This window comes from Pseudorasbora parva, chromosome 21, assembly GCF_024679245.1.
Source record: "Pseudorasbora parva isolate DD20220531a chromosome 21, ASM2467924v1, whole genome shotgun sequence".
NCBI lineage: Eukaryota > Metazoa > Chordata > Actinopteri > Cypriniformes > Gobionidae > Pseudorasbora > Pseudorasbora parva.
This window is the reverse complement of record NC_090192.1, coordinates 6,441,046-6,459,804: the sequence shown is the minus strand read 5'-3', so window position 1 is coordinate 6,459,804 and position 18,759 is coordinate 6,441,046. Positions and strand designations below refer to the sequence as shown.

The 18,759-nt window shown below is 35.3% G+C and overlaps 2 protein-coding genes across 4 annotated transcripts; both read right to left on the bottom strand.

The window, feature by feature from the left end:
- Positions 1-242: 242 nt before the first annotated feature.
- Positions 243-8,638, bottom strand: slc35g1 (solute carrier family 35 member G1). Of its 3 annotated transcripts, none has more exons than XM_067429614.1 (4): positions 8,447-8,638; positions 8,173-8,293; positions 2,903-3,077; positions 243-1,095 (listed from the first exon to the last, which is right to left on the bottom strand). In XM_067429614.1, exons 1-4 carry the CDS (start codon positions 8,474-8,476, stop codon positions 348-350), a joined length of 1,074 nt encoding a protein of 357 aa, XP_067285715.1. In that variant the 5' UTR covers positions 8,477-8,638; the 3' UTR covers positions 243-347. The 3 variants fall into 3 exon arrangements, with proteins under 3 accessions (XP_067285715.1, XP_067285714.1, XP_067285713.1); XM_067429613.1 differs by having other exon boundaries at positions 8,173-8,405; positions 8,502-8,638; XM_067429612.1 differs by having other exon boundaries at positions 8,173-8,636.
- A 1,093-nt stretch (positions 8,639-9,731) lies between these two features.
- lgi1b (leucine-rich, glioma inactivated 1b) lies at positions 9,732-17,392 on the bottom strand. Its single transcript, XM_067430150.1, has 8 exons — positions 16,815-17,392; positions 16,592-16,663; positions 15,722-15,793; positions 15,555-15,626; positions 14,711-14,782; positions 14,450-14,619; positions 11,786-11,950; positions 9,732-11,106 (listed from the first exon to the last, which is right to left on the bottom strand). Exons 1-8 carry the CDS (start codon positions 17,003-17,005, stop codon positions 10,289-10,291), a joined length of 1,632 nt encoding a protein of 543 aa, XP_067286251.1. The 5' UTR covers positions 17,006-17,392; the 3' UTR covers positions 9,732-10,288.
- Positions 17,393-18,759: the final 1,367 nt, after the last annotated feature.

Below are 18,759 nucleotides of genomic sequence, written 5' to 3'. Positions count from 1 at the left end.
CAGTCTAATATTACGTAGTTGACTGTAATAAAGCAGTATTGTCTCAACAATATTATCTCAATTAAAAATATCTGTAACATGACTTAACAGCCCTCAGTTGGGGTAAGAATATCTACATTAAGAAACTACAAAACTAGTGAAAATACTGTATTACACTGCATACAGTACGGTCTTAAGAATTATGTATATATATATATATATATATATATATATATATATATATATATATATATATATATATATATATATGTATATTATTACAACAAATCAGCTTCTTTGGTATCTAATGCAGCAATTATTTGTAGAAAACATAAAAAAATCTCTTTTCATCTCACTCTGACGTGAGATCAGCTCTTCTGTCTCGTGCTGTTATACCACTTCCTAATGGCCACCCCACTAGTGCTGCTGATCACACACAGCGCTCCTCCCAGACTCCACCATGTGGGCTTGCGATTGAGAAACAGGAACTGCAGGATGAAGGCCAGGACCACATCCATCGTCCTCATCAGTGCAACGGGTCCTGCTTTCTCAATCTGCAGGGCTTTGGTGAGGAACGTCTGCCCGGCTATACCGAGCAGCCCGATGGCCATGAGCGTCCACCTGTCCCAGCCGCAGGACGGAACGCTCCATTCGTCCAAGATGAACAAAACAACGATGCACTCGATGAGTCCCAGGACTGCATAGTACCAGATGGAGAGGTAGTAATGAACACTTTTACCCATTTTCCTCAGAATGACCATAGTGCAAGCCGCTCCGACCGCCCCTGCGAAGGCGGCCGCCGTGCCTTTGATGTGATTGGTGTAGTCTCCTTCGATCCCAGACGGCTCACCACCGAAGAGGAACGGAGGTCTGGCTATCAATATGACGCCGGTGAGCGTGAACACTGTAAAGATGACGTCCCATATCGTGCACCTCTCTTTGAGGAAAATCCAAGCCAGCAAGGCAGTGAAGACTGGATTACTGAACATTATAACCATGGCGTCGGCTAGAGGCATCTGCAGGACTGCATAATATAACAAGATCATGGCGTTGGACCCCAGGAACCCTCTGAGGAACAGGTAGATGCGCATACCTCTCGGTCCCAAAAAGCCAGTTCTGAAAAAGGAAAAGGTTATAGGCTATTCCCACAATGCCGAGTCAAAATAATAATGGATCCAATTACAGGGTCAAGAGTCATACTTGCAATACATCATAGATTCACACTTGTATTATAGATTCATCCTAGTCAAATTATCAGATTTCTCCCTGTATTATAGTAATACTAGAAATATGTGATAGATTCATACTTGTTTTTATATATTCATACTTGTAATAAATCAGATTTATGCTTGTATTATAGATTCATAATTGTAATAAATCAGATTTATGCTTCAATTAGATTTTTACTTGTAATATATCAGATTCATACTTATTTCAATAGATTCTTAATTGTAATAAATTAGATTTATACTTGCATTATAGATTCAAACATCCTTGTAATATAACATTTCTACAGGTAATATCAATTAATATTTGTTTTTTATAGATTCTTGCTTGTAATAAATCAGATTCATACTTGTAACATCGGATTCATACTTTATAGATTTATACTTACGGTAATATATCTGATTAATTCTTGTAATGTATCATAGATTCATACTACTAATATTTCAGATTTATACTTGAAACATCAGAGTGATACTTGTATTATAGATTTATACTTAATATATCTGATTGATTATTGTAATGTATCATATATTCATATTTGTAATATATCAGATTCATACTTGTAATATAGATTTATACTTAATATATCCAATTCATTCTTGTAATATATCAGATTCATACTTGTAATTTATCAGATTCATACTTGTAATAAATCAGATTCATATTTGTAATATATCAGATTCATACTTGTAATTTATCAGATTCATACTTGTAATTTATCAGATTCATACTTGTAATAAATCAGATTCATACTTGTAATATATCAGATTCATACTAGAAATACATCATAGATTCATACTTTATTATAGATTCTTACTTCTATATTACATTCATACTGGAATTATATAGTTAGAATTGTAATAGATTTATATTTGATCCTATAGCTTCTTGTATTATAACAGATTCATATTATTTATGACTGTATTCCTTGATCCATACTTGTTTTTTATAGATTCATACTTCTATATAACATTCATACTTGAATTAGATTTATACTTGTAATCAAATTCTTACTTGTAATAAATCAGATTCATACTTGTGATAAATCAGATTCATGCTTGTAATAAATTATACTTATGCTTGTATTATAGATTCATAATTGTAATACATCAGATTTATCCATGAATTAGATTTGTACTTGCAACCTATCAGATTTATACTTGTTTCTATAGATTCATACTTGTAATAAATCAGATTCTTACTTGTGATAAATCAGATTCTTACTTGTAATAAATCAGATTCTTACTTGTAATAAATCAGATTCATGCTTGTAATAAATTAGACTTATGCTTGTATTATAGATTCATAATTGTAATACATCAGATTATACATGAATTAGATTTGTACTTGCAATCTATCAGATTTATACTTGTTTCGTTAAATTCATACTTGTAATAAATCAGATTTATACTTGCATTATAGATTCAAACTTGTATTATATACTCATCCTTGTAATATATTACATTTCCATTTGTAATATCATATTCATATTTTTTTTTATAGATTCTTGTGTGTAATACATCAGATTTATGCTTGTATTATAGATTCATACTAGAAATGTATCATAGATTCATACTTGCTTCAAAAATTTGTGTTATATATTACAATCATGCTTGTATTCTAGATTCGTACTTGTAACATCAGATTCATACTTAATATATCAGATTCATTCTTGTAATGTATCATAGATTCATACTTGTAATAAATCATGGGCGGTACGACAAACAGCATCTGAAAGAAGCAGCGAATGGCACTGATTTGGATGGCGTGCATCCCTTCGATTTTCTTCACAAGAAGAGCGGCAGCGGAGAAGAAGACGGATGCTAACAAGCTGTACATGAGGCCCAGCCCCGGACAAGCTGTTTTCTTTTCTGTGGATGAATATAACAAATCAGACCTGTCAGTCATTCAAACATTACATGGCGTGTGGATTGATTAATTAACTGTTTTACGGCATAAATAAATATTTGCTGAGAAAAAACCCTAAATGAAGACATTACCCTTATGACTGCGGTTTGGCACAATTCAGATTTTCACCAGTGAATTTGAACTGAATTAACCACAAACCACAGAAAGGACTGGAATTTAAATTGCAATGACACAAAGAGGAATTAACCGCATTGGGAAATTGGAATTTAAAGAAATTCAACACAGGTAATGCATCCTGGGAAATAAAGATTTCTACCAACCTTGTTAAAGGTAGGGTAGGTAAGAATGATCTAAAACACTTTTGCCCAAATTTGTTTAAATTTTCTTTATATGTCAATACATAATTAAAATGTAAGTACTCTGAAAAAGAGAGTATAAAAATCAAGTAACTCTAGACTGTTTAACCTGCAATAAACACCGCTCATTATTTTCGTTCGGGACAAAACAAATGATTGGCTTGGGCGACTGTCACTCTCTCTCGCTACCATGGCAACCACTGCTTTCGCTACAGGTTCTGCCCACACATGTGCGCACCCCTAGGAAGAGCAAAAGCATTCAAAATGCACAGTGCCGGGTTTTGCAGTCAGCAAAGGCAAACAATGCAAAAAAAAAGGAAGACAGTAGGCCTACATGTAAAGGCAATGCACAGAAAGTCTTTGGATAAACAAAGAAATCAAACATGAGTAAATATCTGCATGGCTTTCCAACAATGTCGAGAGCTGAGGGACCTCAAGGGGCTGAAAAACGACTCATTGCTGGCTGTATTTCTGCTGGACAGGTAATCTTTCATTTTGATTATACATTTTTTTGGTTTATGTTTTCATGAAGCATGTATCACTAGCACATGAAGCTGCCTAATATAGCTAAAATAACATTACTTAGCATAAAGTTACAATATTATACACTTAGCCATTAGTAGAGATGATAAATACTCAATATGCTTAGCTCAAGTTGTTCGCTGTCGTGTTGAATTTCGCAAAATTTAACTTTAGATAACAAAATGCATGTGTAAAAGCTAGTACACCGCATCCAGGAACTTTTTTTTTAGAACTAAGTACGCTTAAGCTACTAGCCTACTAATCAACAATGCTTTCATCATGGAAACTCTTACATGCAAAACACAGTATATGTTATGAAGCTTACACGAAATTCATCTTCATCACAGTATAACTGATGTTATTGGGAAAACATTTTTTATCAATGCTACCCGTTTTTAGCTTTGCCTTATAAATATAACTAGCTCATTACCAAATCAAACAAAAATATATTTCAAACTTTACCAGTAACAGTATTCTAGCTTGATAGTGAGTATTAAAAGACATCTTATTTGTTTATATTCATACTAATAAAGTTAGATTTTTTATTACATGTGATTCTGAAATGATGTGACTGCATGCACACTGCTCCTCCATCTTTGCTCGTCTGAGGTAAATAATGCGTCTTCCAGCTGAGCGGTTGGTGAGGAGCGTTCATGTATTTTGGGGGCGTGGCTTTGGAAAAAGCCCAGAAGGGAGAAGGTGGAGTGAATGGAAATAATGAGCTGTCTTTAAAACAGTCGTGAGAGGTCTACAGACACTCAAATTTTATACTTTCTTTTTTAGAGTACTTACATGTATTGATATATAAAGAACATTTAAACAAATTTGGAAAAAAGTTTTTTAACCAATTCTTACCTACCCTAACTTTAATTTATTATTATTCATATCTATCTTATTATACATCTAGCTATCTACTTCTAAAACTCTATTTTTGGTTTACTTACAAATTTACCAAAAATCTTATAAACCTTCTACTATTTTTCCCCCCAAAATATTTATTCATTGTAACATCTGAAAGCATTTTATTACCACAGTCTTTGTAGACGAACCATTTGCACAAACGATGGAAATGAGACGTGAGAAATACACAGCGGGATTTGGCTTTGTGGGGTGGGATCTGAATTTTGATCTTGGAGTGGAATGAGATGGAGGGAGCAAAGACAGCATGAAAACGACACACTGTCGGTGATTCCGTTTAACTTTGACACTGAAATGATATCACACGTGACGGCGGTGATTATGCAACCAAGGGCAACTTTACTACCTGTGGGTGAGCGGAGCCTGTGTAGCTGGCAACATTGGACAAACGCCAAATTGTATCAAATGTCCCATGAGGACCTGGGCTGACTCAAAGATCATGGGCCCTGAAACACAACACATACCCAACAATACGGGTTTGGTTGAAGATAAACAAACAACTTCACCTGAGCGTTTAGAGAGAACAGAATAGACAAAAGTACACTGTTTCCTGGTGTGATTCACAGTTTTTTTCCCACAAAGCCAGAACAACTCATAAAGCATTTCTGGTTATCTTCTTCCTGGAAAAATATTTTACTTCTTTACTCCACACAAGATGACAAATCTAGAATGTTAAAGTACTTTGAATACTTGGCTGGTCATACAGAATCTTGTTTAAAAAATATAAAATGAAAAACAGCTAAATTAGATCCAGTGTAAGTGTTCTCCTTACAAAGGTTACCATGGTCACCAGTTTCCAACAACATACAGTGGACTGCTACAGTACAGGAATTTGCTTTTGAATGACTAACCTACCCCAATAGTGTGATGTTTATCCATCACTTTTAATTCAATGATGTCGTTTGCAATGCTTTATGACATTATAGAACTATACCTCAATTGTCTTTTTATTAAAACATTTTTTGTTGTTGCTTCAAATCAAAGTTTGTAATGGAATCACCTTGTGACTGGTTAGACTGGTTCATTCCCTATGGGAGAAATACTTCTGGAACAAGTGCCGCTAAAAAAGTGGACCGGACATATTGCACTTGATTGTACACAAAACTGTAGCAACCTAAAATTAGCATCCCATATCAATTTATAAGAATTCAACAGTACAAACTTGTTAGGCTGTCAGGTGGCTATAAGCAAGAAACCGTGGTTTATTTTAAAGGCGGAAACAATGGTTACAATGGTAACTGTATGTAAGAGACTTGATACAATGTAACTGTTCTCGTCAGCTATAAAAAAAGAAGTTGCCATGCCAACCTTGCCATTTATTTCACAATGACTTCATTTAGTAAAAGATTACTGTAAAATTATAATAAACTGATCTCATTCAAACGTCGGAAATCTGATGTATATATTTTTATTCAAGTTAAGTTAGCTTATTCCTATAGGACATTTAACAAAAAAGAAGTTGACCCAAAGTGCTGAACACATCAAGCAAGATAATAATCATAACTTGTTTGATTTTTTTATAGCATGTGGCTAATAAAAGGTTACTCCAGATTTACTCTAGTATCGAAAAGATACTATGGTAAATGCAACAGGTTTGATAAAACATAACTGTTCTCATTAATTTGTTACATAATAAAACCTTTAAAAGTTATAATGGCAATTCTACTATTTACCATAGATAATATAGCCTAATTAAAACGGTAGAGTTATGGCAAATTAAAGGGTTAGTTCACCCAAAAACTAAATTTATTTCATTAATGACTCACCCTAATGTCGTTCCACACCTGTAAGACCTCCGTTCATCTTCAGAACACAGTTTAAGATTTTTTATATTTTAGTCCCAGAGCATATGCAGTCTATGCACACCTTACTGTCCATGTCCAGAAAGCTAATAAAAACATCATCAAAGTAGTCCATATGTGACATTAGTTAGTTCATTAGAATCTCTTGAAGCATCGAAAATACATTTTGGTCCCAAAATAACAAAAACTACGACTTTATTCAGCATTGTCAGCGGATTGATTCCTGATTTGGAATCCTTAATCAATCCACTGATTCATAACCGTTTGAATCTTTATTTGAGGTTTGAAACAAACGCGGAAGAGAAGACAATGCTGAGACGTAATTTTTGGACCAACATGTATTTTGATGCTTCAAGAGATTCTAACTAACTAACTGATGTCACATATGGACTACTTTGATGATGTTTTTATTCCCTTTCTGGACATGGACAGTATAGTGTGCATTCACTTGCATACGCTCTCGGACTAAATATAAAATATCTTAAACTGTGTTCTGAAGATGAACGGAGGTCTTACAGGTGTGGAACGACATTAGGGTGAGTCATTAATGATAGAAATTTCATTTTTGGGTGAACTAACCCTTTAATATGATTAAGTTGAACAAAGTTACAGCCGATTTAGAAGAAGAAACTATGGTTACCATGGAGAATGTACAGTCACAGGTTTGTTACATGACTGTAGTGTAACATACCGTGATAACCCTGTCATATACCATATATACGCTTTTATTATAACCCTGTTATTATAATATACGCTTTTAAATATAACCCTGTCATATACCATATATATGCTTTTATATAAGCTTTTATTATTAAAACCTCAGGATCTTTCTGACCTAGCTGTTTTTAATTTGCATGATACAAATTTACAGCATAATTTACTCCATCAATGGTATTTTTTAAATAAATATACTATGGTGAATGTAACAGTTGATACAACATTAACTGTTCTTATCAACTTTTTACAGAATAAACCATTAAAAGGTTGCCATGGCAATACTGCTGTGTATCATAGATAATAATAGCCCAACAACTATATTTAAAACTATAAAGTCATGGCAATATGGGGTTAAGTTGAACCAAGTTACAGCAGATTTACTGTGTGGTATTTTAAAGAAAAAAACGATGGTACCTTAGCATGGAGAATATACAGAAGCTCATATTTTTGATGTAACTGTAACATAACGTGATAACCCTGCCGTCAATCATAGATAAATCTATTATTAAAAGCTCAGTCTTTCTGACCTAGCGGTTTTTACGTTTTATGTATGATACCAAGTTACCATATTTATAAATAGTTATAGTAACATCGTGTAGCTACAGACGGAAACTGTCGGTAAATGTAATTCCGGGACTTTTTCAGCTCTGGATAACTGTAATACTAAACGAGTCATAAAGGTCACACAGGTGTAAAGTAACTGAAACAGCACAGAAATAGATCGATAAACTACAGGGTTTGTATGTCTGTAATGAACCCTGAACGAGTTGAGCTCAGTTTACCTTTAACAACTGTTTTTGCCCCCGTGTCCTCCTCACAATCCTCCTCCTCCTCATCGCGGTCGGTGTCGCTTCTCTTACAGCAAACCGGCACACAAACCCGGTAAAAAGCCCCGCCGTTGACCTGTCGGCAGACCTCGGCGTCAGCATCCTTATCTGGCACTTCTGATCGAGTTTGCATCTCGATTTCCTCCCCATCGTTAACTTTCTGAAAAAGCACTCTGATGTCGTCCGCTCTACAAGGGACAACAGATAAATCTGTGTCATTATTACTCACAGAGCCATTGCGCTGTCCATTATCACCCATGACAGAAGAGAACTGCTGGGCATACCTTAAACACGCGTCTTGACACGCGGTTGCCTTCGAGTGGAAATGGTACCGAGGCGAGCAACAGGTTAAATAATTAACCTTGTACAAAGAAAGAGGTGGTTTGCGTTATTCTGCCACTAGAGGAAGACAAAAATGCATTGGAAGCTGATTGGAAGAGTGGCTGGACAACAATGATGTTTCAAAGAGTTTATTCGACGAAGTAGAAATTATGGCAGGCCCTTTTTACCTTTATTCGTTCCCAGGGTGTGAATTCTTGATATCAACAATTCAATTTTCACAAGATGTCAATGTAAAATGTCAATTCTTGAAATAAGGAATTATATTTCTCCTAGCCTAATAACAATGGCGATTTTTGATATAGGGAATTGCATTTCCACTGGTAAAAATAGTAATTATTGATATCAACGATTATTGACGATTATTATCATTACTTGCAGAAATACGAATTCTTGATATTAGTAATTGTATTTTCAAAAGTTAAATCTCACCATATGCTGCCATTCAAATTCAATTACTGATATCAATAATTTATTTTTTTACTAGTTGAAATTCAATTTCACATATTATAAATACAATTCTTATTAGTTAAATTAATATTTTTATATCAATAATTTCCTAGTTAGCCTACTAGTAAAAATGTATTCCTGATATCAATTTTAACAAGTTGAAATATGAATTCTTGATATCTGTAAATGTCTTTCAACATATTACATTTGTTATTTCTGAGTACTTTAAAATTTAAAAAAGTAAAGGACGTACGTAATTTTAGATATCTAAAATGGCTTTCTTACTAGTAATAATCACATTCATGAAATTAACATTAAATTATTAATTTCAAAAATGATTTTTTTTTTACTAGTAATTCAGTTGTTGATATAAAGAACAGACATGTGCACTAGCAACAAAATAAGTATTGATATCAAAAATTATGATTTTTAACTAGTGAAAACTGAATTGTTGATATCAAGAATTTATATTCTGGGAATGAATCAACGTGAAAACGGCTTGCCATTAAGAAATAATTTTGAATTCAGAAAATAAATAATCACACACTTATGCTTGTATGCCCATGACATGGGAGGTCAGCTCTTGATGTTTAAGTCAAATTTCTTCAAATAATACTGCTTCATGAAAATTATGCATTTTAGGACAATTTCTTGCTTTGATGGTAAAATATGGACAGGATTTACCCTCATAAGCGAAATTCATTTATCACGACAAAACAGGCTCATATTTTTTAAAGGTTTTATTAGTTTTAACATTTAAAAAAACAAGTACTAACAACTAATCTTCCTTCCCACGGATACTTTTCCTCAAGAGTTGAGCTAAATCTAAGTTTATTGCATTTTGATTATTAAAAGAAGTTGTTGAGTCAAGACAAGCTTCAAATCTATCACATCCAATGTGGTTAAACTGGTAGCTTTTGCTTAAAAAAGTTAAAAATGGCTTTTTACATCACTGTAAAAATGTAAACAGTTTATTTGGCAGATTGTTATCATGTCAACAGCTAACTGATTTGACCTTTGTTGTTTCCTTATTATACCTCTTTAGTGACTACACGGCAAGCATGAGAATACGTTAACAATAGCTTTTGTTGAAAGGGACAAAAAAACAGGAAAAATGAAAAGTGCAGAACAGATGGTGACAACAGAGAAAGATACAAAGGGCGTTTCTAGAGAGGCATTCATCTGGAATTATTATTATTAGCGCTAGGCTAGATCATGCATGTGTTTTGACAATAGGCTCGGCTGAGCCAGGATCTGCTTCTCTGCGCTTTCGATTGGCACCCTAACTGCTTAGGTCGATCATCAAGTGCTCGTAAATCTGCGTCTTCCCTTTAAAGCTGGAAGCCAGCAGGAACTCTCTGTTGTCAATGGACACCAGCGAGAATGCTCTTGGCGCCTGGACGTTGAGCTCCTGGAAGTGCACAAACTGGCCCTTCTTGGTGTCCCACTGATAGACCTGGGTTAGAGAGTAGTCGCTGCCTAGGATGGCGTACTGCCAGTTGCCGATGGAGACGGGCTGGAAGATCATGGAACCCCTCGAGGGCATTGTCTGTATCTCTGTGAACATAGCGCCGTCCCACTTCATCACCTTGGAGTCGCCGATGAAGCGCGTCAGACAGACAAACAGCTCCCCCTTCACCTTGAAGTGTTTGACGGCATAGACGTCCTCCATCTCTGGAATGTCCGTCCGTCTTTCGAACTGCTTCTGGCTTCTGCTCCACTGGTAGATAACGGGCCGCTGTGAGCTGCTAGACAAAATGAGATGGGGTTTGCCGGCGATATCAAGGTACTCGACATCCGTGTCGCGATACCAGGGATGGAGAGACTGGTGCGAGTAGAAGCCATTGCCGTTCCACTTGTACACCGTAGTGGATCCGGCCTTTGAGCTGTCCGCTATCACGAAGAAGAACTCGCCATCCACGAGGAAAGTCTCGATGTCGTTGGGCTTCCTTATTTTCAGGATGTCGATGTCCTGGATTTTGATGAATTTATTGGCAGAGCTGTCCCTTTTGTAAATGTGAGAGCCACCGAAAAGTTGAGCGACTATAATAAAAAGGTGGTTATCGATGACCATTGGCTTGCACACGACCGTGGAAGTGCCTGTAATGAATTAAAAAGAATCAGTTTTTTAATTCAAATGGACATTACAAACACTTTTTGTGGCTTTGCGATTGAGGGACGTGCTGGTGCTCTCAAATCAGAAGTGTATACATTATGGCAAGCCGTTTTGACCTTTATTCATTCCCAGAATGTAAATTCTTGATATCAACAATTCAGTTTTCACTAGTTAAAATGCCAATTCTTAATATCAGGAATTCTATTTCTACTGGTAAAAATAGCAATTTTTGATATCAGGATTTACATTTCTACTAGTACGAAATATTCACTCTTGATATCAACAATGACGTCATCACTTGCAGAAATATGAATACTTGAGATCAAAAATTAAATTTCAACAAGTAAAAACTATAACTCTTGATATCAGTAATTTTATTTCCATTAGTTAAATCACCATAAGCTGCCTTTCAAATTCATTTGCTGATATCAAGAATTGATTTCTTACTAATTGAAATTCAATTTCACATATGAGAAATACAACTGTTACTAGTAAAATCATACATTTTGATATCAATAGTTTCTTTGTTACTAGTAAAAAAAATAAACTCCTGATATCAAGAACTCAATTTCCTCAAGTAGAAATGGTAATTCTAGATATCAACAATGATGTCAAGTCAAGAACAGCATTGCACTCTGGGTATGTGTGATGTGTGATACTCACTCTCTATGGTGTCATAAGCTCTGAATTCCATGTTGACGTGGTCCCACTCCAAAAAGCTGCATTTTCCAGAGAAAGGCTGGGAATATACGACATACTGATCATTCCCAAACGTAAAGGACTCCACAGATATGGACTCAAATACAAGGGTTTTCTTTAAAGCAAACTCTGCAACAAACAAACAAACATTAGTTGATATGATGGTCATTTATTTTGGGGGGCATTTAGGTCATGTTTTCAAGCCTTTCTTACACATTTCCATAACTGAAGACTCCAATATCAACTGCTTGATTGTTTATATCACTGCCATATGTAAACCATCCTGTCTCCAAGCTCTAAACTGCTAAATGTGGAAAATTAGGCATTTAGGTACTATAAACATTAACATGTGATTCTCTGTAATGCCTGTCATAGACTGTGCAATTTCGGTAATCCTATAAGAACATTATACTGTATGATATGGATCTAATAAACTGGAGTACAACATGTATGTAGAATGTATGATACCTATTCAATTGTAGACTAAGACGCAAGTTAGTATAGAAGAAAAAATGTGATCAGTATACGCAAGTGGTAAACAGATTGAGCAAGATGAATCTGATTGTGCAAATGGAGCTTAAGGGAAGCAGTTTTAAGTTTTAGCATTATGTCGCATCGATCAATATGCCATTTCATGTTGCAGTTTTATTGGCTAGTCAGTAAATGCAGGTCATTGCAGCAGACACACTGTACAATAAACGACCACCGTTTATGAGCCACGGATACAGAAATTGCAGCGATTGGTCATCTTTTGTCTAGGACATGTCAATATTTGTTAGCGTTGAGGCTAATGGACGATATATTAGCCAGGCCAATTATAGGAATAGTTCACCCAAAAATTAAAAGTAGCCTATAATTTACTCACCCTCAAGTCATCCTAGGTGTATATGACATTCTTCTTTCAGACAAATACAAGTAGAGTTATATTAAAAATGTCCTGGCTCTTCCAAGCTTTATAATGGCAGTGAATGGTGAATGGTGTGTCATTTTTTAAGTCCATAAAAGTGCATATATCCATCATATAACTGCTCCGCACGGCTCCATAAAGGCCTTCTGACGTGAAGCGATGCGTTTGTCTAAGAAAAGTATCCAAATATTCTAAACTTTATAGATTAAAATAACTAGCTTCCAGCGGTAAGCCGTACACAAATCGACTTACGGCGGAAGAGTAAGAGAAGAATGAATTAGAGTCTAAAATGAGAATTTTTAAAGAGAAATGGTGGAGGATTTCGATATTAGAGAAGAGGGGCTTTAGTTTGTTGCCTATCACTATCCGCGAGATGCCTCAAGGCTTGAGATGCTCCTGTACATCGCAACAGGGGTTACTCTTTCGCCGAAAGTCGACCTGTGTGTACCGCTGACTGCTGGAAGCTAGTTATTTTAGTCTATAAAGTTTTGAATCTGAAAATTTTTCTTACACAAATGCACCACTTTGCTTCAGAAGGACTTTATTAACCCCCAAAGACGTGTGGAGAAGTTATATGATGGATATATCCACTTTTATGGACTTCAAAAACGCCACAAACATTCACTGCCATCGTAAGCTTGGAAGAGCCAGGACATTTTTAATATCACTGATTGTATTTGTCTGAAAGATGAATGTCATATCCACCTAGAATAACTAGTGTGAGTAAATCATGTAAATCATAGCCAGTGCTATATATTTTGTTCAGTTGAATACCTACAATATCCCAAATGTTTCCAACTATTTGTAAATTGTGAGAAAATTGCTATTTTAACTAAGAACCGGGACGTTTCAGCATAGCGTCTGAGGGAGTCGCCTGTCAATTGCGTCATATCTGCGTTACCCTCGGTTTTGGATTTTATTTGGCAGAAGCGCTTTACTCTTAGCAGTGTGAACATGTGAACGCACGGTGTAACGTCATAACATAATTTTCGACTTACTAAAATGTATCTAATATGATAAACAGAGCTGCATTACCTCATAATCATAACCGGAAGAGCGGAAATAACCAGAAGCGCCCAGCGAATGTGTCCCATCCCGTCATGATAAAAGTCCCGGTGTTCGCGAGGCGGGTATTTGTGTAACAATCGCTCCAGCAGCTGTGCTCAGCTCCACAACACTCGCTCCTGCTCTGCTTCATACTACAGTAATGTTAATAACCGCATTCATGAACGTGATTTCTGCCCGAGTCCTATTTTCCACCGGCTGTGAGGTGAAGACCACATGTCCCAAGATACTGTGCTCACACTTGGCATCATCCAACTACACCTTTGTTTAGAATAGGCACCCTTCAGTGGACAGAAAGTTGAATAGTGCACCTTTAATCAAACGATATTTGATCATTCTGGGATTATCGGTCTATAACTGTATGACAACTGACATTCAATGTTTTTGTGCAATAATTACTTACAGTTCGAATTTAGCAGATTAGCATACATCAATAAATTGCACTGCATAATTAATCCGCTCTGCTCTCTAGATACATCACCAACGGCCACTATTTGAAGATTTTGAGTTCTATACATACTCTTGTACTCCTAATCTTGTGTGCAGCGGATAAACAAATTTTTAAGGTGAATATGTAATCCTTTTTTTATGAAAGCATTTATGATCAGCTTATTTTAATGGCAGAATCTACTCCGGAGAGCCCAGTGCACAATTACCTGCTGTAATGCAGTCAAACGACTGAGGCACCAGGTCATTGATCTTCTTGCCTTGATAGGCTGGAGGCCCGCTGCAGTGAAGCTGATCCACCGTTGCGTTAGTGCTGAACATCCATTCCACCAGCCACTTCAACTTACAGTCACAACTGAACATGTTTCCTCTGAGATCCCTGCTCAGTGGATTTAAAGATGACATTCAAATCACTTTGTTCTGGTATATTATATTACAAGAATGATGGACTTGAGTGGTAAAATACATACACTTTTGTTAAGGCATCCATTCCTTTGAAAATATCTTTGGGCAACGTCTCAAGATTATTGTAGGCAAGACTCCTAACAAACATAAAACATCTGTTAACAAGAACTAGGAATCAAATTTAAATTCAACATTTATTACTACATTGTTATGATGTATCTGTTAACATTAGTTAATGCAATGTGAACTAACATGAACATTATTATGTTAACTGATGCATTATTAATGTTAACAGATGTAAAGTATTATGAACTCTAGCAAAATGCCATATATTTAAATGAATTATTTTTTTAAATTAATATTAATATTTTTAAAGATTCAAAAATAAATTTTTTTAAAAAAAGTCTCTTATGTGCGCCAAGTCTGCATTTATTTGATCAAAAATACATTTTACTATGTTTTGGATCAAATAAAAGCAGCCGTTGTGAGCATAAGAGACTTATTTAAATATAAATAGTGCTGGGGAAAAATTAATCATGATACATAATATGTGTGTGTACTGTGTAATGTAATGTAAATTATTATGTATGTATAAATACACACACATGCATGTATTTAAGAAATATTTGCATGTATATATATATATAGTTTTTTATTTTATTTTAATTATAAAAATATAACATTTTTCATAAATATATACATGTATGTGAGTGTATTTATACATACATAATAACCTGGGCCACAAACCCAGTGTTAAGGTTGTTGTTTTTTTATACATCATCTGAAAGTTGAATAAATGAGATTTCCAATTATGTATGGTTTGTGAGGATTATACAATATTTGGCCTGGACACAACTATTTGAAAATCTGCAACAATTTTTTTATGTTCAAAAATGTTAATATACTCACAGGTGTATGAGAGATTTCAAACCTCTAAAGGCATGGGGCGAAATCGACTCAATTCTGTTGTTTTCAATAAATCTGAAATAAGAGTGTTGCATTTATATTAAAATGAAATAATAATCGAAAAAAGACTGAATGATGAGAGTTTCAAACACAATAAATGAAAACCGTACAGATATTCCAGATGTGGCAGGCCTTGGAAAGCATCTTCGTTGATGGAGTCAAAAGAATTGGACGTAAACAATCTAGGAAGTCATGGAACAAACAAAACGGTTTCAATGGTTTCCAAGTTTGGATGTCTGCATATTTGTTAACACAAAAACTACACCCACAAAACATTTGTGACCACAAATGTTTTCACACGAGGCTGTTGTTTAGGCCAGTCACATAACTGAATGTGTACATGACGATCAGTTTCATCCCGATGAAGGCAAAATAACAACAGCATTCTTGTTCACCCTGCATACCTTTCTGTTTTTAATTATATTGCTGAAAGACCCCCATCATGTTAGCCTAGCATATGAAATGATACTTAAGGTATTTTCACATAATCTTCTCATAAATTTCCATATGAGCGCAAGTTACTGCACAATCAGACCTAATTCAGAGTGTGATAGATAAAAGACTGGTCATATTTTGCATAATCATCCCAAATCCAGCAGTGAGATTTGCATTTTCTTTTGTGTGAGTTTGCATTTGCATAGAAACGCATTACTTGCTGCCTTCAAGCCTTTTTGATGTAATTTCTAAGGTTTGTGTTTTATAAACTAGGAGTGAGACGGTGTGATATTATAAAACCAATATTGAAGCAGACTTCTCACGAGGACAGGGCCATGTCCCTCACAGAGCGGCTGCATTGCATAATATTCACAGCAATTTAAAGGCTTTGAGAAATTAGACACGCTGAAGAATGCCCTCAAAAACGGGGGGCGGGCTGTAATTGCTTAGAACACACACTGGACCACTTAACATGGTGATCACCCCATCCTAATAAAGAATCCAACAACAACAACACAAAGCACATTACACCAACAGAAACTCACAGAAGCTGAAGGGACGGCGTGTGGAGAAAGCTTCCCCCCGCAATCTCGGTGAACCCAGACTTCACAAATGATCTGTTAGGGAAACAATCGGTATAATCTACTGAGAAAGATGATACAACACAACACACACACAAAGGTTCAAATGTGCCTGTGTAAAGACTCGTCTACATGAATGCATTAGTTAACGAATCAGTACTGAACTTGGATATGAATGTAAACTTACAGTGAAACGACATCAGGAGGGAAGCTGTGTGGCACAGATCTCACATTTTCACACAAGGCGTTATCTTTGGTGCACGTGCATCCAGAGGGGCATCTCGGCTGTTTGCCTCTTCTGCTCTCCACCAACAGCAGGACTGTGGCGACCCACAGCAGAAAAGTGTATCCTCTTATGCTCCTGTTGGCATATCCCATTCTGTCCCGGTGTGTTCCTGAGTGCCGTGGGCTGCTGTGGTGTTTTCGCTGGTGACAAGTGCTGGTCTGCTGGTCGACTCCCTTCAGTTGTGTCCGTGTGATGAATGTCTAGTCTCAGTGTGTCAGGCGCTCATCCAAGCGATTCGTTCTGCTATAAGGAAAATATCCGAGCGGGCTCTGTTTTTCTCTCAGTTACATGCAGATTTGGAAATTACACCATTTTTTTTTTTGAGAAAAAAAATCAACCTTAAAAAATGAAAGTGGGGGGAAATCATTTCCTTCGCGACGCGGCTCCTTCAGATCCAGGGAGATTCCCTCTTTTGCATCATGATGTACCAGCTGCTGTCCAATGGTGTTATTACTGTGATTGCGCATGAACCTAATCCATGAATAAGATAGTGAGAATATTCATGAGGCTTTGAGATGCACCTGCGCCCCTCAAGCAGTCAGAGAAAGAAATACTGTGCCGATTTATTCCTTTATTAAGCATTTTATATCTTTATTATTATTCTTTTATAGTGTTACTTTTAACATTTAACATTTGAAAACAATTGAAACATTTCAACAATGAAAAAACATTTTTTCATTCAAGCGCCTTATTTAGCCTACATAGTGTGCATTATAATAGAAACCTATGTATAGCTAATATAATTGTATTATTCATGAAATGTAGCATATAGGCTAGTTACCAATTTACAATAAAGCCTATAATATCCATAGAATACAAAGAATACAACAATTTAAGTTATTCTATAGGCTATATTAAGTCATTTATATGTGACCATAGACCACAGAACCAGTCATAAGTCGCACAGGTATATTGTGGCAATAGCCAATTATACATTGTATGCGTCCAAATTATACATTTTTCTTACTGTAAATATATCACAAATGTATTATTATTACTAAAATGCATTGCTAAGGATATAATTTGGACAACTTTAAATGCGATATTTTTCTTCTTCTTCAAATTTAGACTATTTAGAATATAATTTAGAAATAGTTATTTTAAATAGTTGTATCGCTTTCTTTTGATGTATAAATCTCAAGTACAAAATAAATGGACCCTTATGATTATTTCTGTGGTCCAGGGGTCACATATTATTTTAATAATGGTAATGCAACAAAGAAACATCTATTGATCTATAAATAAATTAAAAAAAATAAAAAAAAAATAAAAAAAATAATAAAAAAAAAAAAAAATATATATATATATATATATATATATATATATATATATATATATATATATATATATATATATATAGTTGTTATTTATAGATCAATACCCCCCTGCCCCAACCTCAGATGTTTCTTTGTTGCATTACTATTATTATTTTTCACATAGCCATTTGGGAACAGTACAGTACTTGTCCTGATCACTTCCACTCTTTCAATGCTTTCATTTTTAGCATTTTTCTGAATAAAAGGCCAGTTGTTCTACATGTGACAAAATGGCACTTCGCTCCCATTCCGCCTCCAATTTCCAGTCACTGAAACTTTACAGATTTCTGATGTCACAATTGAGAATTATGATGCGAATCATAAAGTCTGTTTGAAACAAAGAACAATACAACTAAATCACACCCAAGTTCAGCAACTTTTATAGGCTATTATACACATCCACATTTAGATCGTTTATTTTAAATATTTTCTTAAAATATAACCATTATTCAGACTGCACTGCAATAAACTATTCACACAGACTGAGACAAAGGAATTAGCCTAAATAGCTCCCATCAAATACAGCACAA

Coding starts and splice junctions, on each gene's coding strand:
- slc35g1 (XM_067429612.1), bottom strand. CDS start 8,476: ATGGGTGATAATGGACAGCGCAATGGCTCTGTGAGTAATAATGACACA. Junction 3,078..8,172: donor GGCAAAAACAGTTGTTAAAG/GTAAACTGAGCT, acceptor ATTCATCCACAG/AAAAGAAAACAGCTTGTCCG. Junction 1,096..2,902: donor CCGCCCATGATTTATTACAA/GTATGAATCTAT, acceptor TTCCTTTTTCAG/AACTGGCTTTTTGGGACCGA.
- lgi1b (XM_067430150.1), bottom strand. CDS start 17,005: ATGGGATATGCCAACAGGAGCATAAGAGGATACACTTTTCTGCTGTGG. Junction 16,664..16,814: donor CCTCCTGATGTCGTTTCACT/GTAAGTTTACAT, acceptor TTTCCCTAACAG/ATCATTTGTGAAGTCTGGGT. Junction 15,794..16,591: donor ACGCCGTCCCTTCAGCTTCT/GTGAGTTTCTGT, acceptor ATGACTTCCTAG/ATTGTTTACGTCCAATTCTT.